A 24,370-nucleotide genomic window follows, 5' to 3' on the forward strand; every position below is an offset into this window, starting at 1 on the left:
CTGCAGAAGCTTCACTGCCCTCGCCACTTGGCGCATCTGTGCACAGAGCCACAGGGTTCTGTTTCCTATCATGCCTGGCCATTGGCCATGCTTGGCAGGGCTGATGGGAGTTGTAGTCCAAAACACCTGGATGACACCAGGCCCGAGAAGGCAGACTAGGCAGAGCATAGGTTGACCTTAAGGGAAAATTAAGTTCTCCTGCGAGCTATGTATCTGAATGTATTTTGTTGCTGTCCTGTAAAGCTCATGAGTGGGGCCGTTTTGGCCACGTGAGGAACATTTCCCACAGCCTGGATGTTGAAAATAGTTTGCCATCACCCGCTCTGTCAGCCTTGGCCCACCTGTGAGCTGATAGTCCCCACCCCTTCTCTCCAGCTGTTTCCTGGTAACCAACCCATTTGCCCCAATAAGGCTTGGTATACAGGTGACCAGAAGGCTGAATCAACGGACAGATTAATCCAAGTTAGTGGCAGGAAGCTGTTTGCTGTGCTTTTACAGAGTGTGTTCAGGCTTTTGCTTTGCGTTTAACTACCTGTCTACCTCAGTAGAGCCAGTGGCATAGGGCAGCGTTACAACCTTCTGCTTCCTGCTTTGGTCAGGTTGGGAGTACAAGGCTGGGGTGGGCAGAGATGGGATTCGGAGCTACCAGTAGATCTCTGGGTAGTTGGCAGCAGTTTGGGAAGAGATCCTGGCTCCCAGTTGTTCAGCAACAACAACAAAAAGCTCCATCTTCCTCCTTTATGAAGCTGGTGAAGTGCGGGGGCAACTTCTGACCTGCCAAACCTCATTCTGTCAATGCATATTTGCACATGTGCTCCATATATATATATATATATATATATATATATATATATATGTGCGTGTGTGTGTGTGTGTGTGTGTATTGGAGGGGGGTTCCTACAACCTTCTGGAGCAGATTGAGGTTGCGGGGAAGAAGGATTGGAGCAAGTTCTGTTGTGCAATCGTAAATCCTTTGCTAAAGGAACACGTGCATTGAATAGTGCCCACTGTCCACATCCTTGGCTATAAGCCTTTGGAATGACTATGTACTGGAATAGTGCTTCTGCTGCTGCCCATGATGACAGCCAGATATGCTCCTTGTTTCTCCTCTTTGTGGTGTCACACTAGGTCGCCAACCCAGACGGAGACTTGCGACTTACGGTGTTGGATTCCTCTGTGCTCGAACGGCCACGAGCCTTGACTCTGGTACCTAAAGAAGGGTAAGTGAGACGTCGGAAACACTAGCAGCCAGATTTGTAAGACTCTGGGCGGAATGGTCGCCAGCTCCACAGGGCTGCTGGGAGGGTGAATGGTGCAAGGGCAGGACTGAAATTAATGCGTCCTCTTTCAGGGTGGTTAAATATTAAGCTTCTGCACTTAAAATCTCGCCAAAGACTAATTTTAGCAAACTTGCTGGGTTTTTTTTTCCCTACACCTCCTTTTCTGTAATATGGTAACATGTAGGGATGTTATTGTTATGATTCTTTTGGTTTTTTTGGAATTACTTTATATATTTGTACAGTTTCTTTTTGAATACTGTTCATTTTATTCAGAGTCAGGGGAGGAGGAGTACCTCTCGTGGGGGACACATTGTACTCCTGGGTTAGTTTTTCCATCTTTGGTCCCCACCCTGCACTCAGCTCTCACTTGTGGCTCCTAAAAGCTGCCAACATGCAACAGCGGCCACACCCCAGGAAATGGCTTCAACTGGCCAGCTAAACCAGATGAGGGTAGCCAATGGGTCTCTAACCCTCAGTGAGTTAGGGATTTCCCCTCCATGCGAAGACAGGCTCTGGCAGATTGAGTGGACAAGACCAGTAGTCTCTTGACCAACCGCCAAGAAGACTGTTTCTGCCCATGCTCTAGAGGGCAGAGGGGGGAAGATGAGGCTCATCAACCTAGGAAGATAGCCCATCTAGAAGATGGAAAGCTCTGATCCTAAACCCTCCACCGCCTTGCAAGATATCTTTGGGAAAAGAAAAGACTAAGGAGTAAACCCTACACAAATTTGTAGTGGAGTCCCTAAGATGGTTGATGGTATGCCTCTTATTGGCAACTCCTGCAGCCCAGCTGGTGCCAAACTTATCACTCTGCTTTCCTTTGGACTACATCAGTGAGGCCGAGAGGCGGGTCTGGTCATCTGGGGAGTACAAGAGCTCCATATACCCTGCCCAGGCTTGCGCCCTGGGGAGGTCACTTGGGTGCTGCTAATGCCCCTGAAGGCGCACTCCATTGTCCCTTGAGACAGACGCCAACCACAACAGCCATTCATTGACCTTAATAAAGAGATTTGGATTGATTGATCGTGTAACCGCGGAGTGCAGTTCATTTATGCAGAGTGTAAAGTAATGCTTTTGGAAACGGGGAGTACATTTTTCTCCACCGTGTCCAGAGGGCAGTCTCAGCACAGAGAGAAAGCGTGGAGCTTTCAGACCCTTGAACAGATGCTACTCCTTGCCCAAGAGACAGGGTTGTTTTGGAAAGGCAGGGAAAACCACTCCCTTGAGTGAAGTTGGAAGTTAGTCCTGTCTGTTGACCAGGAGGCGAGACCTTGTCCTAAATTCAGGGAAGGGATGATGTTCAGTAATGGGGCACTTGCGTTTAATACATGTGCAGTCCCTGGACTCTCCAGGCAGGGTTAGGAAAGGCCCCTGTCTGAATGTTGCTGCCAGTCAATGTAGCCCATTGGTGTACTCCATTTCCCATCACTCCTGGCCTGCATGGCCAGTGATCTTGGATGATGGGTGTTGTAGTCCAACAGCCGCTGGAAAGTCACAGGATCCCTGTCCCTGATGTGTACTGAAGGTCTGACTTGGTGTAAGGCAGCTCCTTATGGTTGCTCCAGGGACGTGCTGAAGAGCAATAATTCCCTTGTAACGTCCATAATTTGCCTTCTCAGGCTGATGTTCTGGACAGACTGGGGGGACTCCAAGCCTGGCATTTACCGCAGTGAGATGGATGGCTCTTCCCCGACTTGCGTTGTCTCCGAGGGAGTGAGGTGGCCAAATGGCATTTCGGTGGATGATCACTGGATCTACTGGACGGAAGCCTACATGGACAGGATCGAGCGCATCGATTTCAATGGCTTGCAGAGATCGGTAATCCTGGACAGCCTCCCGCATCCTTACGCCATCGCTGTTTTTAAGGTATTCCTTCATTTAAAGCTCTCATTTTTTATCCCTCCAACATGTTTCTCTCTCTTGGACCAAAATCTTGGGCTGGAGAAGGGATGGGGATCCTGTAGCCCTTTGGATGTTGTTGGACTACATCTCCCAGCATGCTGAGCTGGGGCTTTGGGTGTGGGACCAGCTGAGCGGGGTTGGGTCTCCCCAGTTGTGCAAATTCATGGACTGATGCAGCATTATCTATCACCTATCTATCTATCTATCTGTCTGTCTATCATCTATCTATCTATTTATCTATCTATCTCTATCATCTAAATGCATATTGTAAGTAAACTTGATTGTAAGTAAAACATCCAAGCAGTTTTCTAAAGAAATGAAAATAAGTGCCCACTAGAAGTTCAGTTTTTTTAAAAAAAAACAGATCCTTTTAAAAAGCAAAATATAATTAAGACCAGCAGTTGAGCTTAAGATCAGGTTAAAACATATGTTGGTCTTATAGAGATCTGGAGAGCCTTGCCTGAGCAAAAATGTTGTTTGCAGGTGCTGAGAAGAATACAGTGAGGATTCCTGGTTGATGTCAATAGGCAGGGAGTTCCAAAGTGTGGGTGATTCACACGAAAATATCCATTTCTTACAAATGCAGGGGAATAAAAATATGTGGATAGGTGCCAGTTTTGCAGATTATCCTGGGGTGATGAGGTGAAGTTGTTGGTTGACTACCCCCCATGATGGGGTCCCCCCTCACCCTCCTCTGAAGAGATCAATCCACTTCTGGTTCCAGGCTGGCCCTGATAGGAAGGAAGGTGCATTGACATGGCACTCCCAGAGAAACCCATGTCATTCTCTTGGTATAACTAACAACCTTAATGCTATTGCTGAAATCAGTTAGGGTGGACTAATTGATCCCAGGATAGATACAGAAAGCGTTTAATGTTTGTGTACAAGCCATAAAAGTTACGTTCCAGTCAGCCAGTTTCCAATCCCCCTCTGGGTACCCTTGTCCAGATCAAGGTTATGGGGTTGCCCCTGGCAACCTGATAAAGAAAAGATGTCCTTCTGTACAGGATGTCCTTGCAAGCACAGTGAGAACTGAGAGTAATATATGGCAATTATATTGCTTGATAAACAAGAATATCTGCGGGATTTTGGAGGTGTTTTTTTTTGCACAGCTTGTCTAGTGAAAGCATCACAGTCCTGATTTTTTTATCAATATAGAGGAGGGATGTGCAAATTAGGTACAGCTTTGCCCCTTACAGTGGGAAAAACCTCCCTTCCTCCTCCTCCCCAGTTTTGGTCCCTCCTGGTCTGTACCAGCAGGAAGCTTTGGTGTCGAAATTCCTCCTCTGTTTGCATATGGAAAAACTGCCTTATACCACCTCATCTTGCCCACTGTTGCCTGCTGTGATTGGCAACAGCTCTCCAGGGTTCCCACTGGAGAGTCTCTTCCACCAGCCATTTCTGGGTTCTTTTTAACTGGAGATGCTGGGGGCAGACCCAGGGACACTTCCACTCACAAGGCATGCGCTTGCATCACTGAACTGAGGCCTTTTTTGTAGGGACGTGTATAGATTCTAGGAGACGATATATTTATTAGATATTATCCTTCCTTCCTCACATTTGTGAGTTCAGCAGAAAGCCATCCCTTTGCAGCTTAAAAGGAAGTATCACATGCACCGTTGGTTCAACTGCATTGTAAATGCCTCGCACTTTCTTCCTTTGTGTTAATGCTGCATTGAATTGTATGGCTTTAAGTCTGTTTTGAGCTGCTTTTTCAGTTGACTTGCCCCGAGAGGTAGTGTGCAAATGTTGAAATTTTTTAAAAAAGCAAAACAGTGCAATTGAAGACATCCTTGACTGTGTGGTGTAGTGGTTAAGAGCGGTGGACTCATAATCTGGTGAACTGGGTTTGATTCCGCGCTGGGAGCCAGTGTGGTGTAGTGGTTAAGAGCAATAGACTCGCAATCTGGGGAACCGGGTTCGCGTCTCTGCTCCTCCAGATGCAGCTGCTGGGTGACCTTGGGCCAGTCACACTTCTTTGAAATCTCTCAGCCTCACTCACCTCACAGAGTGTTTGTTGTGGGGGAGGAAGGGAAAGGAGAATGTTAGCCACTTTGAGATTCATTCGGGTTAGTGATAAAGCGGGATATCAAATCCAAACTCTTCTTCTTCTCCTCCACATGCAGCTGCTGGGTGACCTTGGGCCAGTCACACTTCTATGAAGTCTCTCAGCCTCACTCACCTCACAGAGTGTTTGTTGTGGGGGAGGAGGGGAAAGGAGATTGTTAGCCACTTTGAGACTCCTTAGGGTAGTGATAAAGCGGGATATCAAATCCGAACTCTTCTTCTCTTTTTTCCTGCATTGCAGGGCTTGCGTTAGTGCAGGCATGGCCTAACTTGGCCCTCCAACTGTTTTGGGACTACAATTCCCATCATCCCTGACCACCGGTCCTGTTAGCTAGGTATGATGGGAGTTGTAGTCCCAAAACAGCTGGAGGGCCAAGTTTGGCCATGCCTGCTTAGTGTATTTGTGTTTGTAGACTAGCTGACCTCCAAGCTCTGTCCCCATTGAACGATTCTGCGATTCCTTGGATTAGTTAACATCTGGAGGGCATCACATTTGCGAAGGCCATAATAGATGGAGTCAGGGAGGGGATAATGGAACAATAATTGATTGCTTTGGATTGAGGGCTGCCATGGCCCTGACTGGTTCTGGAGCAGCCAACTCGACAACGTGCTTAATTATTTTGAAAATGGAAGAATCCCATAGGGACATAGGAAGCTACCTTACACCGAGTCTGACTGTTGGTCCCTCTAGCTCAGTATCGTCCAGGCCAGGCATAGGGAAAAATCCGGCCCTCCAGATGTTTGGGACTACAATTCCCATCATCCCTGGCCACTGGTCCTGTTAGCTAGAGATGATGGGAATTGTAGTCCGAAACATCTGGAAAGCCGGAGTTTGCTTATGCCTGGTCCAGGCTGACTAGCAGCAGCTCTCTGCAGGATTTGAAACAGGATTCACACTCAGGCCAACCTGGAAATGCCAGGCATTGGACCCGGGACATAAGATCATAAAGTTGGAAGGGACCCCTCATCTAGTCCAACCTCCTACAATGCAGGAATCTCAACTGAAGCATCCATGGCAGACGAGACTATTCAGCTTCTGCCTAAAAACCTCCAAAGAAGGAGAGTCCATCACCTTCCAAGGCACTCTCAAACAGCTCTGACCATCATAAAGTTCTACCTACTGTTTCATTAGAATCTCCTTTGTTGTAGCTTGAAGCCTTTGGTTTGAGTCCTGCCCACTGGAGCAGGAGAAAACAAGCTTTCTCCATCTGCCTTATGGATTGAACCTGAGACCTTCTGCATACAAAGCAGACCCTCTGCTGCTGAGATACAACACTCCCTCTTACAGTCTCAAAAGTAGTGCAATGGAATGAAATGGCACAGTGTAGTGGTTCGGTGTACAAGCAGTGACCTGGGATGCCTTTGACTCAAATCTCATCTCGCCCACAAATTCATAAGGTAGCCTCATCCAAGCCTCAGTCCCCGATCTATAATATGGCGATAACAACACTGATTTACATTGCAGAGCTGTTTTAAAGATAACCGAGATAATGTACGTGACACTTGAAATTCATAATATAATGTTAAGTATTATTGTTGCGTTCATATATCTAAATGGTACTTGCTTTGCTTGGTTTCATTTGTGTGTGTGTGTGTGTTTTAGCTTATCTGCAGTTGCGATTCTCATCAAACGTTATTGCTTAAAAGATAAGAGGTTTGCTTTTCAGAATGAAATCTATTGGAACGATTGGTCGCAGCTGAGCATTTTCAGAGCCTCCAAACACAGCGGGTCCAAAATGGAGACATTGGTTGAGCATCTCAATGGTGTGATGGACATGAAGATCTTCTACCGAGGAAAGACAGCAGGTATTTCTTGACCGCTGACGATCATGGTTCTGTTTATTCCATTTCATGATCTCCCTGGATAAGAGAAATTTGGCGTACAAAGGTTGGACCTGCAACAAAAAGTTGTAGGGCGAAGTCCTTCTCTTTGGGTTGTTTTCCCTTCTTCCTTCTTCTCCAGGGTTTCTTCCTCCTCCCCACAGTCAGTCACAATCCCCATTAGACTGTTTTGGTTCCACACAATTTTATGTCATTGTTTTAGTATGTGTGTGTGTGCATGCATACAGATGAGATGGTAATATTTTAATTCTTTTATGCATTGCTATGGAAGCTTGAAATGGAAGGCCTCTTGTTGATTTAAACCAGGGGTGGGGAATTGCAGGCCCGGGGGACAAATGTGGCCCTCCATAATTCTCTGTCTGGCTCTTGGAACTCTCCCTCTGCGAAACCCCTCACCGGTCCTGCTTAGCAGCCTCCTTGAGTGTTTTTAACCTTTCTGGAATGCGCCCTTGAACTACGAAAATCCATCTTGCATGCCTGGATGGAGGATAGAGAAGGTTGTGTGTGTAGAAACTAGCCTATTGCACAACGGTAAAATGTACCTTATGTTCTGGCGTATAAGATGACTTTTGAACCCCGAAAAATCATCTCCAAAGTCGGAGGTCGTCTTAAACGCTGGGTATGGTTGTGGCAGGTGGTGGCGGCTGCGGCTGCACGGGAGGCAGCCAGGCAGCGGCTTCCCACCCACTCCGTTCCAAGCCCTTGCCCTCTCGCTCGCTCGCCCGCCCTGCCACCATGGGAATCGCCGGATAGCAGGCAGCTATCCCGAAGCAGCAGCAACTGCGGCAGCCTCCCCTTCCCACGACAAGGTGGGGCGCGGCTTCGGCCAGGGCTCCAAGGAGCTGGGCATCCCCACAACTGCCAGAACTACCAACTGGTGAGTGCAGCCTGCTGCTTTGCTGGACGGCTGATCGGGGCTCGCTCACCTTGGGCTGCTGCTGCTGCTGCTGCGATGGCAGAGGCAGCGGAGGGGAGCGCGCTCTGCCCTGGCGGCACTCGGTGGGTGGCGCTTGGCGGGCTTTAGGTTGGGGGGCTGCCTCTAGTTGGCTGCAGGCGGGGGTAGTCTTATGCGGTGAGTATATCCCAAACTCTGTATTTTAACAGGAAAAGTTGGGGGTTGTGTTATATGCCGGAAAATACGGTAACCTTATTGTCCCGCCCACTTTTGCTGCCCGAGTGGCCCCTGGAAGATTGCCCCGAAGGGAATGTGGCCCTCGGGCTGCAAATGCTTCCCCCCACTGTTGATGGAAATAAAATAATGACTCAATGGATTATCCTGAAGGACGATCTCTGGAAGCTGCAGGATTTTATAATGTTACAGATAGGTAGCCGTGTTGGTCTGCCATAGTCAAAATAAAAAATTCCTTCCAGTAGCACCTTAAAGACCAACTAAGTTAGTTCTTGGTATGAGCTTTCGTGTGCATGCACACATGTGTATCTGAAGAAGTGTGCATGCACACGAAAGCTCATACCAAGAACTAACTTAGTTGGTCTTTAAGGTGCTACTGGAAGGAATTTTTTATTTTGATTTTACAGTGTGTCTCTCTCCTTCTTCTGGACAGGGCAGAATGCTTGCATCTCTAAGCCTTGCAGCCTTTTGTGCCTCCCAAGATCAAACAACAGCCGAAGCTGTAAATGCCCCGAGGGAGTTGCCAGCCATGTGCTCCCATCTGGGGAAGTGAGATGCGATTGCCCGCCTGGGTATCTCTTGAAGAACAGCACCTGTGTAAAGGAAGGTAAGAAGCACACCTCCACACTCTGGTGTGATGTGTGCATCTCTTCTGTTTGTGCATGTCTGCACTGCAGGATTAACAGTAACTCTCTCTTAAGGGAAACCGGGAAGTGTAGTTCTGTTAGCTGTTAGGAAGAGCTAGGGCAGTGATTCCCAAGCTTGGGTCTCCAGCTTTTTGTTGGACTACAGTTCCCATCATCCCTGACCACTGGTCTTGCTAGCTAGGAATGATGGGGGTTGCAGTCCAGAAAAACAGCAGGAGACCCATGTTTAGAAAACACTGAGCTAGGGCTTTGTGGAAGCCTGTCAAACTACAATTCCTAGAGTTTGCCAGGAGAGTACCCGTAACAGTTACTGTGTGCTATACATACAGTAAATGTGTGCTAGACATACTCCTTTATTTCATAAAATGTATATACCTCTTAATGGTAAAAAAACCAAGCAAACCTTAAACAGGTTTATGAAGAGAATAAAACGATCAATTTAGCAGTAAAAAATAATAAAAAAAACCTTCAGAAACAATTAAATCAAACAATAAGCTAAAAAGCAGTTTAAAACACCTGACAGCTTTCTATCATAATAATAATTTATTATTTATACCCCATCCATTTGGCTAGGTTTTCCCAGCCACTCTGGGCGGCTCCCAACAGAATATTAATAATAAATAAAATAAAAAAGCGATAAAACATCAAATATTAAAAACTTCCCTAAACAGTGCTGCCTTCAGATGTCTTCTAAAAGTCAGATGGTTTTTTATTTCCTTGACATCTGATCGAGGGCGTTCCACAGGGTGGGTGCCACTACCGAGTAGGCCCTTTGCCTGGTTCCCTGTAGCTTCACTTCTCGCAGTGAGGGAACCGCCAGAAGACCCTCGGAGCTGGAGCTCAGTGTCCCGGCTGGGGGTGGAGACACTCATTCAGGTATACTGGGCCGAGGCTTGGATAGGCTTTCCTAAAAATGTTTTTAGCAGGCGCCAAACAAGTACAGTGAAGGCGACTGCTTGATGTCAGTAGGCAGGAAGTTCCAAAGTTTGAGTGCTGCCACACTACAAGATTGATTCCTTACAAATGTGAAATGATCATTATGCAGCGCCTGTAGCCATGCTAGTTCTGCAGATCAGAGCGGTCGAGTAGGCATATTTGGGCTAAGGCAACTCTCAGGTAAACTGGTCCCAAGCTGTTGTGCTATTTCTCTTACAGGGCTAAATCCTGCCCCTTGTCTACAGTGAGGGGCCAAAGTCCCAAACTCCTATGAGAATTGTAGCTCTGTGAGGGGAATAGGGGTCTCCTAGCAGCTCTTGGCATATTTAACAAACCACAACGCCCAGAATCCTTTGGGGGGAGCTATGTCTGTTAAAGTGGCATGACAGCGCTTTAAATGTATGGTCCGGATGTGACATGCTAATGCTGTGCTGGGCCCTGGCTTCTTAACACTGCATTGCTCATTGAAGCCTGGCTGTACTTTCCTTTTAATTTTTTGTTTGTCTGCGCTGGTTTCCTCACCTGCCCTTCTCTGCCACTGTGTACCAGAAAACACCTGTCTCTCCAACCAGTACAGATGTTCGAACGGGAATTGCATCAACAGCATTTGGCAGTGCGACAACGACAACGACTGCGGGGATATGAGCGATGAGAAGAATTGCCGTAAGTCAACGTCGCCGCTCTGGTTCCCTCAAGTTGATTTGCACGGGAGCATACACCAAACAGGTCCCTTTCTTGAGAAGCTTTTTTAATTTTTTGGCAAGAGGAAAGGGAGGTGTGAGAGGAGCAGGAAAGACATATACAGTCATACCTTGGGTTACAGACGCTTCAGGTTGCGTTTTTTCAGGTCACAGACCCGCTAAAACCTGGAAGTACCGGAACGGGTTACTTCCGGGTTTCGGTGGTTGCACGTGCGCAGAAGTACAAAATCGTGTTTTGTGCATGCACAGAAGCGCTGAATCGCAACCCGCACGTGCGCAGATGCGCCGCTGCGGGTTGCAAACGCTGCAGGTTGTGAACGTGCATCTGCACAGATCACATTCGCAACCTGAGCGTCCACTGTAATATATACAGGTGCAGTTCTATGTGCTGAGTGTCCTAATTCTTCCAGCGCTGTTGTGTGGCTTGATATCCTTGATGCCTTACCAGGAACTGTTCAATGAGTCTTAAAGTTCAGGTTATGACGGGAACTCACAGACGAGCAGCACAGGCAATATTGGATGTTGCTTCAGCACTGGTTAGACTTCTGCTGAGCATATTTATAGTTAGTGTTGCTGCTGCAACTCTTCCTGGCCTGTCATCATAGATCTCATCCACAGCACACAAGGAGTCAGATGTCTTCAAGAAGGGGACTCGGGTGCTGTCACCATTTTAAGTTTCCAGTCAGACATGCTGCAGCCTCCGAACACACGGCTGACTTAGGCCACATGGGGTAGTCTCTTTTTTTAGTTTAGGAGCACTTTTAAAGAGAATGAGATACTTCTTTTTTTTTAAAAAAAAAAAAATTGAAGTGGTACGTCTGCTTCAATTTGGAATTTGTCTCTATTTGGAATTTGCAGACTGCAAAAGTTGAACCACCGATGTAGCTTGGGGTGTTTGTGTCTTCCAGCTCTGCTAGGCAGCAGCTCTCCAGGGTTCCAACTGAGGTCTTTGTGAACCCGGTCAAATGAAATCCTTTACCTGCAGATGATGGTAACTGAATTTCTGGTCCCAGAGCTACAACTTCGCTCTGGCTCTCTGCCAAGATTGGGGACAGAGTCGTAGATCATGGCATGTCGAAGACACAAGTTCAGATAGGGAAATTTTTAGGATGGCCACATGGAATGGCTCCCCACTATCTGCCAGGCTAAGGAGAAACATGCTTCGACTGCCTGGGTTTATTTTAATAAAGCTGCTGGCCTCTCGTGGTGACTCGTTTAGGCTCTCCAAATATTGGTGTTTCCTCCCCTCCCAATAGCAACAACTGTGTGTGATGTTGACACTCAGTTCCGGTGCCACGAGTCGGGGACCTGCGTCCCGCTGTCCTACAAGTGTGACCTGGAGGATGATTGCGGAGACAACAGTGATGAGAGCCACTGCGGTAAGTGTGCCAGCACCATACATCTCAGGGGCTCTTTGCACATATGATGGATTTGCTGCTTAGGCAGTGTGTAACCCAGGGTCTGCCAACCCTTTTTGGGCCAGCAGGAGAATTTGAAATTTTGGGGAAGTGCACTGTGGGCGCCAGTCACAAAATGGCTGCCGTGAAGGTGTGGCTGTCACATCTTAAAGGAGCAGAAAAAAGAGGCAAAATGGCATTACCCCCCCCCCGGCTGCCCTGCCTCTGTGTTGTTGTTGTTTGTTTGTTTGTTTACTTACTTATTTTTATATTTATATTCTGCCCATCTGGCTGGGTTTCCCCAGCCATTCTGAGTGGCTTACAACATATATAAAAACATAGTAAAACATCAAACATTGAAAAGTTCCCAATACATGACTGCCTTCAGATGTTTTTAAAAAGTTTTGTAGTTCTTTATCTCCTTAACATCTGATGGGAGGGCGTTCCACACGGCGGGCACCACCACCGAGAAGGCCCTCTGCCTGGTTCCTTGTAACTTCACTTCTCAGTGAGGGAACCAGCAGAAGACCTTTGGAGGAGGCCTCAGTGTCCGGGCTGAATGATGAGGGTGGAGATGCTCCTTCAGGTATACTGGGCTGAGGCCATTTAGGACTTTAAAGGCCAGCACCAACACGTTGAATTGTGCTCAGAAATGTACTGGGAGCCAGTCGAGATCCTTTAGGACCGGTGTTACCTGGTCCCTGCAAGCAGCTGCCTCATCAGTAGGAAAACGGTATAACTAGGATAAAAATCCATTCTTTCACTGTAACTCAGTACTTTGTATTTGAATTCTCACACTCCCTTCCCTGGGTCTTTTTTTCCTGCCCCCATGTTTGCAGAAACCCACCAGTGCCGCGAGGATGAATTCAGCTGCAACTCAGGGATGTGTGTTCGCCTGTCATGGAAGTGTGATGGGGATAACGATTGCCGAGACTGGTCTGATGAAGCAAACTGCACTGGTGAGCTCTTTTTCCCCATTTTATGCAAGCAATAAATTCTTGGTGGGAATTGATAATGACCTGATTATTCTTTAGCATTTTGGTTTGACCACATTTTTTTTGTTTTTTGTTAAAGGCTACTGGAGAATTATTTTGCACTTGAGGGTAATCTTCAGGGGCAAAACACTGATTTTTCTCCCTTGGCTTTAGGCTGTCCCTCTCCTTTGTGAGATAGAAGTTTAACAATTAAATAAAATAACTCTAATTCCCTCTTCCTCTCTTTTTGAATACAAATTCCCTGCACCTCATTCTAAATGTATTATGAGGAGGGAAAGTATGTCAGTAACACAGTAGACTACAAATACTACAACTAAGTCTCACCCTGGTATATTTTATCCAAGTTTTTATTTATTTAAAAAAAATCAGTGGCACCACTTTTTTTGTCACTTTTGATGCTGTTCAACTGCAGTTGTCCCCCCCCCCCCTTTTTTTGTAAATTCTGTTCTTCTGTCTTTGCCTGCAGTGTTTAAAACTGGTTGGCAACTTTTGAGGAAATGTAACGTTTTTATTATCAGAGATGCACCTTGCCTAAAGTCTTTGGGCAAAGAGGCAGTTCATAAATATTAAAACTAATGATACATCCCTTAGGAAGGACATGTACCTATGCATGTCCAAGGAAATTATGGAGGGGAGAAAACAGAATTGTTTGTAAGAAGAAAGAATGGTAACACTTATTCAGAGCAAATTTGCCAGGGTTTAAGCACTGAATTCTAGCCCCAGGATTAAAAAATATTCTACACACACACACACACACACACACACACACACACCCTTGTTCTGCACACCTCTTGACTTCTACACAAGAGGGGAGAAATTAGAATTCAGCAACGGAATTATCAGTCTCTTGCCAGTGAAGAGAGTGAATCTTCCCCCTCAGCAGCAAAATAATTCCCCTTTGCCCTCCCCCCCCCCCATGAAATCGGTGCCTTGATGTTTTCCTCACTGTTTTTGCCATGAAGGCATTAAGGGGGGAAAGGGCAGGAAAAAGATAAGCTCTGAGGGGAAAGAGGAGGCTGAGGAGATAGGCTGCTTTTGCTTTTTGTACTTGATGCTGGTGAATTGGGGCACAGCTGGAAGAAAGAGGGAGGGAAGAAAATAACTTAAAAGCCTGAGGGGAGGAGAGAGACAGCGAAGAGCTGTGTCTAAGTAGGTATGCTCTGAAGCAAGGGAGGAAGCGAACTGTGGCCTCTGTGGGAAAGGAGGGACAAAGTCTTCCTTTGAAACCTCAGAGTTTCCCGCCTTTGAAGAACCTGCATGCATAACAAACTGAGTGCCCCGTCACAGAACTGTGGTCGCTCCTCACAATGTTGCTTAGCTATTACGATTTCTATTTACTAGTCACTTCTCTCACGAAAGTCACCCAAAGCGACTTACAATAGAAAATACCAAAACCAATTTCAACAAACGCAACCAATGAAAACCTAAGAAACACTGTCTGTGCAAATGAAAGACAGGTCTCAAGAGATCCTGCCCCACTAAAAGAGGCCACAAGGTGCTTCAAATTAAGGGCCAAATGCCCGAGGAAAGCTTTTTCATGGCACATAAAAATAGATAAAGATGGCACCAGTTGAGCCTGCCCAGGAAAAGCATTCCACAAGCAGGGAGCCACCACTGAAAAGGCCCTTCTCATGTTGCCATCCTCTGGACCTCCCATGAAGGTGGCACACTGAGATGGACCACCAGTGATGATCACAGGGTCCAGGTTGGTTCATCTGGGGAGAGCTGATCCTTGAGATATCAGGGCCCGAAGCCTGATATTATAAGGCTCTGTAGGTCGAAACCACCATTTGGAATTGAACACAGATATTTTATTGGCTCTCACTTGACAGTATTTGTCTTCACGTCCCTGAGGGCTGTCAGGATGGAGCAGCTGGTATTCTCATGACATAGGTACTCCTCGAGGGACATACATAACATTGCAGTGGCTTATCTTTCTTGCAAGTTTCCAAGAGTGATAGGACAGCAGCCCACTCTGAAAAGTCCGTTGTTGTTGTGGAATGTTATTTTGTTAAGGCCTGGCTTGAAATTATCTGAGGATAGCAGTTATTTTAGAAGCAGCTCATCTGGCGGCTGTGCAGGCTGAATTCATGCCTCTTATCAAAAATAATTGCATTTCACAGTGATTCTTAATAGAATATTACTGCCGGAAGAGCATAGCAGCTTAGAATATCAGGAAGCACGTCACTTGCATGTTGGCAGTAAGTAGCGTGCAATTCAATTATGGCGAACATTACTTCCTTTCTTGATAAATAGAGTCCTGGCAATATATTTTTCTGTATTGGCAATATTTTTCCCCCCACAGAGAATATGAAATCCTAGAAGCTCATCAGCTTTTGCTTCTTTAACCCAGCCTTGTGCCTTCCTCCTGTGGCACCTGCTAAAGGTCTCAGTATATAGACCTCAAAACCCCACAATATACAGGATACATTTTTCTTCTCCTGCTGAGTTGCGGTTTGCGCTGGCTCAGCCTCTCCATCATTGAACATGCCTCCTTACATATGTTGGTTTAGTGGCGGGGGGCGGGGATATATAAAAGGAGTATTCCTGGATGCCAAGATCCACGTTTGGGAAAGTACTCTTTGATGAGAGAACCCCAGCAGAGGTTTAAAATCATGAAATAAGGAAAACGTGGCAATGTAGGCTGTTAGACCTTTAAAATATACCCTTGTAAGGTTCCTTGTAATCAACCGCCGGTCTGTAAACCAAATCTTATAAGAAGTGGTTTGAGGGAGTTGGGTAAGTTTAGCCTGGAGAAGAGAAGATCTGAGAGGTGATACGATAGCCCTCTTCCAATATCAGAAGAGGCTGTCACGTAGAAGATGGAGTAAGCTTGTTTTCTGCTGCTCCAGAGGGTAGGACCTGGACTAGTAGATTCAAATCACAAGAAAAGAGATTCCAACTAAACATTGGGAAGAACCTTCTGACTGTAAGAGCTGTCCAACAGTGGACTCCCCCAGAAGGTGGTGGACTCTCCTTCAATGGAGGTTTTCCAACAGAGGTTGGATGGCCATCTTTCAAGGGGTCCTTAACTGTTTTTCCTGCATTGCAGGGAGTTGAACTAGGTGACCCTTTCAATTGTGCAGTTATTTGATTCTGGCATCTCCATGTAGGGCAGGTAAAGACTCCTTCCTGAAGCCCTGGAGAGCTGCTTCTGATGGGCGTAGGTAATACTGAGCCAGATGGACCAGTGCTCTTGAGTCGGTGTCAGACACCTTCCTGTGTTCTTACCACTTAAGGTCACCTCTCAACGGTGTCTCCACTGTTTTTGCTTTTCAGCAGTGTACCACACTTGCGAAGCCTCCAGTTTCCAGTGCCATAATGGGCACTGCATCCCCCAGAGGTGGGCGTGTGATGGTGACGCCGACTGCCAAGATGGATCTGATGAGGACCCCACCAACTGTGGTATGGGAGGGGCTCTCAGCTGCACTGGGGAGGGTGGAAGATGGTTTCCCTCTGCCTAAATGGACAGTCCGCAGCACACTCGAGGAGAGAAGGAGGTCTTGGGATGTTTGGCTGAGGACTAGGACCCTTAATACAGAGTTAGCTAGCATGGCGCCCTCCAGATGTTATTGGACTACAACACCCATGTGCTCCAGCCTTCGTGGCCAATGGTCAGAGCTGATGAGAGTTGCAGTTTGAAACATCTGGAGGGTGCCATGTTGGCCACACCAGCCCTATTGGGAGGCTTCACTCACTCAATGCAGCCTTACCTTTATCTAAGTGTGGAACAAGCTATGGGTTGGCCTTCCCAGGTATGATTTCACATGTCTCTTTCCAGAAGAGAGAATGTGGAGTGAGGTACTCCTCCCACTCATTCCCACCTCAGCATTTAGACCAGCTTTCCGTGACATTTGACCCTTCAGATATTGTTAGACTACAACTCCCATCAGCCCTGACCTTTTTTCATACTGGCTGGGACTGCAGCATAGTTTGGTCTACCTATTGGCAATGATGGCGGCATGGGTCTCCATCTTCCAAGACCTAGGCCCAAAACCTAAGTCCATCTGAATGCCACTGAACAGCTGTTGCGGCTGATTTCCCAGCAGCATCAGGCTGACTCCTGTAGTGCTGACTCCAGGTGCTAGACTTGATGGAACTTGGATGCGACCTGCGTTGTGTCTTTGTTAACATCCACAATCCACCCACCTCTAAGGTACACCTAAAAAGAACTCCAAATGTCTTGGAAGAAACCTTAAGACTATCTTCCCCAGCCTGATGCCCTCCATCAGTTGTTGGCTTCCAATTCCCATCGGCATGGTCAGTGGTCAGGGATGGAAGGATATCCAACAATATCTGCATGACACCAGGTTGGGAGAGGCTGTTTTAGCTGGGCAAGCTTCCAGGGGTCCCTTGTGACGTGGGAGGAACTCCACCCCAGTTCCTGCCCTGCTTTCTCTGTAGAAACAGGGTGGTTTTTTTTAAAAAAAACTCCTGTTCCATTGTTTCTTGTCCTTTGGTTAGGGAATGGGAGGAGAGGAGTCCTGGGTGAACCTTGTGAAAAACCCAACACTCTTCCTTTATTCAGGGGCCATTGGTTAGAGCCAGTGTGGTATAGTGGTTAGAGTGTTGGATGAGGACCTTGGGAGACCCGGGTTCAAATCCCTACTCAGCCGTGAAGCTTACTTAGTGACTTAGAGCCAGTCACTGCTTCTCGCAGGTTTGTTGTTGGTCTGCTTGGAGAAAAAGTGGGATATAAATGTGATAGATAGATAGATAGATAGATAGATAGATAGATAGATAGATAGATGTGATCCAATTTCTGCAATTTCACCCTTCCTGGTGAAGGAAGTCTTGTGTGTTCACTCTTGGTCTGGGCTTGATGTTCATGCCAGCCATATAATTCTCTACCTGGCCCCGCTTTGGTGGAGCATTTTGGATCAATGGAGGCACACCCTGGAAGTTGTTCGTCATTGAATGTTTTCTGTGTTTGTTCTGTTATTACAATTGAACTGAACTGAGCAGAGAAGAAGTGCAACGGCTTCCAGTGCCCTAACGGGGGTTGCATCCCTTCCAGCAAGCGCTGCAATGGGGTCCGCGACTGCTCTGACGGCTCTGACGAAGAGCATTGTGGTGAGTGCGTCTGTGGGGTTGTGTGCTGGGATGATAGGGGGTATTGGTGGTGTGAGGAAGGTATTATTATTTAATACTATTCTAATGATTGTTGAATGTTACTTTTTGATGTAGATTGCCTCTTTTAAAGTTTTATTATCACATTTTTGTATTGCATTAGATTGTTATAAGATGTACATTTTTTGTTTCTTCAGCTTGTAAACCACCTTGAGTATTGTAAGATAGAAAGACGGTATACAAATTAAAAAATGAAATGATCCAGGAACATCAGGAGATAAATTGCTCCACCGCTTTAAACCCTGGGCAAGCTTCATGCATAATGTTCAACAGCGGTCTACTGAGGTTTTATTAAACCACAGTTTACTGTTACATGCAACCAGGCCATTCACTGAACGAGCAGGCGATGAGCCAAAGGAAATAGCAAAAGGAGAGTCCATTCTAAAGGACATGTTGGGGAGGGGGGGAGGAAAACACAATCCTGGTTCTCTTCACCTTTTAAAACTCTCTATTTTCTGTCTGATTGCTTGGCTGTCTGCAGAGCCCATCTGTACGCGCTACATGGATTTCGTGTGTAAGAATCGGCAGCAGTGTTTGCTGCGTTCCATGGTTTGTGATGGCACCGTTCACTGTCGAGACGGCTCAGATGAAGACTCTGCCTATGCTGGATGCTGTAAGCATTGTTAAAATTGTTTTGCTTTGCTTGTTTTTTTTCCCTTCCAAGCAGGGCAAGGCTTGGGCACCATGGTAATTAAGCACTCCGTAACAGCAGCTGGTCCACCTTTTCTCATATAACCTTCCTGTCTTGGAAATAAAGAGCCCCAAGGGCTTTCTCATTAAACAATTGTAGAGATGTTACAGAATCTCCAGTTTCTGTGCTGTTGAGCCAGTGCAATGCAGAGGAAGGGAATCTTTTGCAGCCCAGGGGCCACATTTCCTTCTGGGCAAGCTTCCAGGGGGCACATGCCCATGTGGGTGGGGCCAAAGGCAAAAGTGGGCTAAGCCACAGGTGCAAATTTCACATTTACACTATATGCTCAGCTCTATACTCTGTTGCCTTACAAGGTTCTGGTAAGACGATAATATTTGCGAAGCAGCCTTTGAACAATCTCTGAAGTGCTATTATAAACACTAGGTGTTAGATAACCCAGTTGCTGAATTCAGCCCCCTTGCTTGTAATGTGTGATTGCAGAATCACATAGTATTTATTTATTTTAATGATTTATATATAGCTTAGTATGGCAGTTTCTAAGCAGAGTACAAAAGGGATGCAACCTAAAAATCATTTAAAATTAACCATAAAATCAGAAGGAGAAAACTGTTGAAATAAAAAGGAGTCTTCATCGTGAGCCGGAAGCACTACAGTAACTGTTATCGCGGGGTGTGGGTGTGTGTCCAACTTTTCATACTAAGTGGGCTGCCAGAGTACTTCGACACAGAACCTACGCGCCACACCCTGAATTAAATTTCCATATCATAAATTTAAAAGTGTTCACAGTACAATGGTACCTTGGTTTAAGAACAGCTTAGTTTATGAGCAACTTGGATTAAGAACTCTGTAAACCTGGAAGTAGGTGTTTTGGTTTGTGAACTTTGCCTTGGGAGCACAACACATTCCGCTTCCTGTTGAGGGTGTTCCATTTGTAAATTGAGTCCCCTGCTGCTACCGGAAAGCACGCCTTGGATTAAGAACGGACTTCTGGAACGGATTAAGTTCATAAACCAAGGTACCCCTGTATAGTTAATATCATTTAGTATACACAATGCACCTAATTAATATACATACAATCAAGGCAATTGACATACAGTGAACACAATGTGCACAATTAATATAGACAATATAGACAATTAATATATTTAATTAAACATATATAATAAAATACCCAATTGGTAGATTCGATTCGTTTAATATTAAACAAAGTGAGTACACTAGCGGATGCATGTGCTTTTGTTAACAACTCATGACACACAAAATATTTTTTTTACGGCTTTGGTATGTTTTTTTCTTGGACGTTGCCGAGGGTCGCAGGGTGGGTTGGGCCACTCTGTATTTTAGCATAGTACAAATGCTCAGGCTGAAAGGGGAGGACGCAACACGGCCTCAGCAAGAACTGTATAGGTCAGGGGTCAGCAAACTTTTTTAGCAGGGGGCCGGTCCACTGTCCCTCAACCATGTGGTGGGCTGGACTATATATTTTTTTTTGGGGGGGGGGAATGAACGAATCTCTATGCCCCACAAATAACCCAGGGATGCATTTTAAATAAAAGCACACATTCTACTCATGTAAAAACACAATGATTCTGGGACCGTCCGCGGGCCGGAATGAGAAGGCAATTGGGCCAGATCCGGCTCCCAGGCCTTAGTTTGCCTACCCATGGTATAGGCTCTCTTCTGCCTTGTCCACATGTATACCAAATGGAAGAGGCAGTGACGGGGTGGAATATGAAAACATTGCCTTATCACTGCAGCTCTTACATATGCTGGGTGGGGAGGAGGCAGCAATCGCCAAGGAGGCACAGACTTGGAAAATGCCATTTGTGGTTGTTTCTAAAACAACAAAATCAATTCTTTAACTTGCAGCCCAAGACCCTGAGTTCCACCACACTTGTGACCAGTTTAGCTTCCGGTGTCAAAATGGTGTGTGCATTAGTTTGGTGTGGAAATGTGACGGCATGGATGACTGTGGGGACTATTCCGATGAGGCGAACTGTGGTGAGTAGAAAAAGGAAAGAAAAAAGAATCCTGCTCCTCCTCCTCTCCTCTGATAATGGAAATGGATGAGGAGCAGCCCCCTATGGAGCTAGAACCCAAGGGTTGGACCTGTTTGGGGCAGAGTCTCCTCATCAGTGCTGTAATGGCCCATGGTTGCAGGAGGCTGAAGATCCGTTACTATTTCTGTAGCCGGGTTTCTGTCTCCATCATCCAAGAGTTGTCCAATCAGCATCAAAGGGGAGCTTTTTAAACGGCATGAGATGAAGCATTCTCACCCTTTGTGCTGATTGGTGCCAATCAGAGTGACAGGAAGGCAGCCAGCCAGAGGATTGGCTCCTGGGTCACTCTGGAGAAGGTGTTTGGGCAGAGCCCCTAGGAGGATGCTAAGCGTTTAGGGAACACTGAAAAACTCAAGATTCTTCCGTTTCAAGAGAATAGTGTGGAAGTTCCGTTACCTACCATGGAACTTCAAGGTAAACACACTCTAAAAGAAGAAGCACGCCAGATCCCTTGCCCATGTACTTGCACAGAAAATTGCAGATCTAGCTGGAAGGCAACACTTGGGAGATCTGCATTGATTGTTGCAATGAAATCCTGCAATTCCTCACAGAGCTACAATTTCCAGAGTTCCCTGTGAAGAGAGCTTGACTGTTAAAGCACTCTGGGAATTGTAGTTCTGTGAGGGGAATAGGGGCCTCCTAGCAACCGCCAACACTCTTAACAAACTACAGCTCCCGGGATTCATTCATGCCTGCTTAAAGTGGTGTGATAACTGCTTTAAACGTTTAATGCTGATGAGGCCTCAGTTTCAGCCTTGGTTTCTTTTATTCTGTGCTTACTCAATTGCTCTTAGTAGGCAGGAGATGATGGGAACTCTTTGTCCTCCTCAGAAAACCCAACCGAAGCCCCAAACTGCTCTCGGTACTATCAGTTCCAGTGTGACAATGGGCACTGCATCCCTAATAGGTGGAAATGTGACAAAGAGAACGACTGTGGCGACTGGTCCGATGAGAAGGCCTGCGGAGGTAAGAAAGTGAGCAAAAGGAAGGAGTTGTTTGGAGGACTTGCTAGCCCCGCGGTCAGGTTGCCCTAGGCTGTTCTTGATGAGATCCCGTCTTACCGGTTTAATTTTAGGTTCAGCTGTCGTCCCCGCCACCACCTTGGCCCCTGCCACGTGTTCGCCTAACCACTTCCGGTGCAATGGCGGTGCTTGCATCATGAACAGCTGGGTTTGTGACGGATACCGGGACTGTGCAGACGGCTCTGACGAGGATGCTTGCCCCACGACACGTAAGGCTCCCTCGCTAAGGGCTGCTCCTGTTTTTAATTTTTCTACAGCTTCTTCATCTGCCTCCCCCCCCCCCCGCCCCACACTGGGCTTGTGGTCTACATTGCATTGAAAAGGGGCTGAGGAGAAAGCTAAGGGGTCATATGTGTGGGAGTGTTGAGGATAGTAGGAGAGGATATATTGATTAAATCCTATCCTTCCTCACTCACGCTAGTGAGCTAGTAGCAGAGCACATTCCCTTGTACATTGCAGGTAGCTAGTTGATGGATTCGTTAGAACCGTTTGAGTTTAGCAATCCAGTCCGGCTTGTCCAGATTGGATAGTTCCCTCTTGAAAACAATAATGACACAACTGTTTTCTTTTAAAAGTAATGATAAGATTTACTTACATTCAGTTTACAGTATGCTCCTGAAGGCAGTCTTTAGCTTGTAGTCACAAAGAAAAGCGTGGGTTCATCCTCTGTGAGGGGTGAGCCCATGTGCTGCTGGGTGGGGCGAGCCCATGAGAGCCAGCACACAGCAAAAGGCAAGATGGAATAAGGCGAAAAAGGAAGGTGGCTGCATGACCAGCCCTTTTGTAGGGTCTGCTAGGGTCACACCCATCTACCTGGTCAAACACAGGGGGAGGATGCTCCAGACCAGGTGTGACAGGAAGTCCTCCTGGCTGGACACTGAGATCCAGTACCGAGGGCCTTCTGGCGGTTCCCTCATTGTGAGAAGTGAGGTTACAGGGAACCAGACAGAGGGCCTTCTCGGTAGTGGCGCCCGCCCTGTGGAATGCCCTCCCACCAGATGTCAAGGCAATAAACAACTATATGACTTTTAAAAGACACCTGAAGGGAGCCCTGTTTAGGGAAGTTTTTAATATTTAATGCTGCATTCTTTTTAACACTCGATTGGGAGCCGCCCAGAGTGGCTGGGGAAACTCAGCTAAATGGGTGGGGTATAAATAATAAATTATTATTATTATTATTATTATTATTATTATTATTATTATTATTATTATTATTATTATTATTATTCCCCTGTGTGTACACTCTGGGCAAACAGGAAATGTTGTATTTGACTGCTTTTGTGCTGTTACATCCCACAATATAGAGCACTGAAGGCAGGGGCTGGCATGCTCAGAAGCTTGTCCAGGGATTCCCTGAGCCGATTGGGAATGGCAGGCTGGCTCCACCATTAACATCTCCTTGCAGTATGCAACCCTAAAAGTCTGTCTGGGGCCACGTGACCACGTCCACACCATACATTTAAAGTGCTATGGCACCACTTTAAACAGTCATAGCTTTCCACCCAGTAATTCTGAGAGCTCCAGTTTGCTAAGGATGCTGAGAATTGTTAGGAGCTCCCCACCTCCTAGAGCTACAATTCAGTTCCCTGGGAAGAGGGACTGGTTAAACCACTCCGTGGCCTGGGTGTGTCCTGAGATTTGCTCTTCGTTCACATGGGTCTGTTCAGTGCCCGGTATGGATTAAGCGAGCTCTTTAGAACGATTCCGAAAAGTGTGCTAGGGTTCTGGAGCAGAAGGCGTTTCCCCGAAGGAAGGAAGTTTGGAAACCTGACTTAGGGGAGCAGCAGGTGGCAACAGGGACAGAGGTTCCTCTGGAGTAGCACTCCAGCCTTCTGAAGCCCATTAGCAGGGTGGACGAAGTCTTGGCTCAGCTTTTTTTGAGGCTGCTGTAGGTTGTCCTCATCCCTCATGGCAGGCAGAGGCTGCCATCTGGTGGTAAGGAAAGCGAATCAACTTTTTCTTTTTTTGGACCAGTGAAAGTCGTAAAAGTGAAATGCACATAAAAGATGCAGAATCTAGTTTTGCTTCTAATGTGGGTTTTAAAAAAATATGCTTCTCTCTCTACCCCGCCTGCCCAGCAATCGGTGCAACTTCAACATCGCCCAGTGTCCCCGGACGCTGCAGTCGATTTGAGTTTGAGTGCCAGCAGATGAAGAAATGTGTCCCAAATTGGAAGCGCTGCGACGGCTTGAGAGACTGTCAGGATGGCACTGATGAGCTGAACTGCCGTAAGTGCTTATTGGGATTGTGTTGAGCAGAGCACCCCTGGCTGCTTGTCATCGCCCCTCCTCAAACTCTGGTTCAGATTGTGCAAAACGGGCCTCTTTATTTCTCTGGCTGTTTATGCACAAGGCACAAGGGCCGCAGGTACCTGTGGATATCCAAGCAATGGCTCACTCCTAGGGAGAAGTCCTCTTGCTTTGCTGTTGATAGGGAAGGGAACATTTACCCGACTTGTCTTCCTGTGCCTGCAACCCCCCCGTCCCCAAACCTCAATTCATTGATGCCTCCATCTGACCTGTGCTGTCATTTGCACATATGCAATGACTGTTTCAACTGTACACATCTTGTTTTGAGGGACGCGGGTGGCACTGTGGTTTAAACCACAGA

The 24,370-nt window shown here is 46.7% G+C and overlaps 1 protein-coding gene across 2 annotated transcripts in view; it reads left to right on the forward strand.

Annotated features, from left to right (window-relative positions):
• The window catches only part of SORL1 (sortilin related receptor 1), a 113,655-nt gene that overhangs the window by 60,542 nt on the left and 28,743 nt on the right, over positions 1-24,370 (forward strand). For both annotated transcript variants that reach the window (XM_083480879.1, XM_083480878.1), the window contains exons 19-32: positions 1,129-1,220; positions 2,900-3,146; positions 6,917-7,055; positions 8,654-8,827; positions 10,353-10,466; positions 11,761-11,883; positions 12,741-12,860; positions 16,176-16,301; positions 17,862-17,969; positions 18,508-18,639; positions 20,548-20,679; positions 21,570-21,704; positions 21,814-21,969; positions 23,839-23,988. In XM_083480879.1, coding sequence (XP_083337005.1) covers positions 1,129-1,220; positions 2,900-3,146; positions 6,917-7,055; positions 8,654-8,827; positions 10,353-10,466; positions 11,761-11,883; positions 12,741-12,860; positions 16,176-16,301; positions 17,862-17,969; positions 18,508-18,639; positions 20,548-20,679; positions 21,570-21,704; positions 21,814-21,969; positions 23,839-23,988 — 1,948 coding nt within the window. The remainder of the gene's footprint in view (positions 1-1,128; positions 1,221-2,899; positions 3,147-6,916; positions 7,056-8,653; positions 8,828-10,352; positions 10,467-11,760; positions 11,884-12,740; positions 12,861-16,175; positions 16,302-17,861; positions 17,970-18,507; positions 18,640-20,547; positions 20,680-21,569; positions 21,705-21,813; positions 21,970-23,838; positions 23,989-24,370) is intronic.

Source organism: Podarcis liolepis (genome assembly GCF_965112155.1).
Source record: "Podarcis liolepis genome assembly, chromosome: 16".
In the NCBI taxonomy this organism is placed as follows: Eukaryota; Metazoa; Chordata; class Lepidosauria; order Squamata; family Lacertidae; genus Podarcis; species Podarcis liolepis.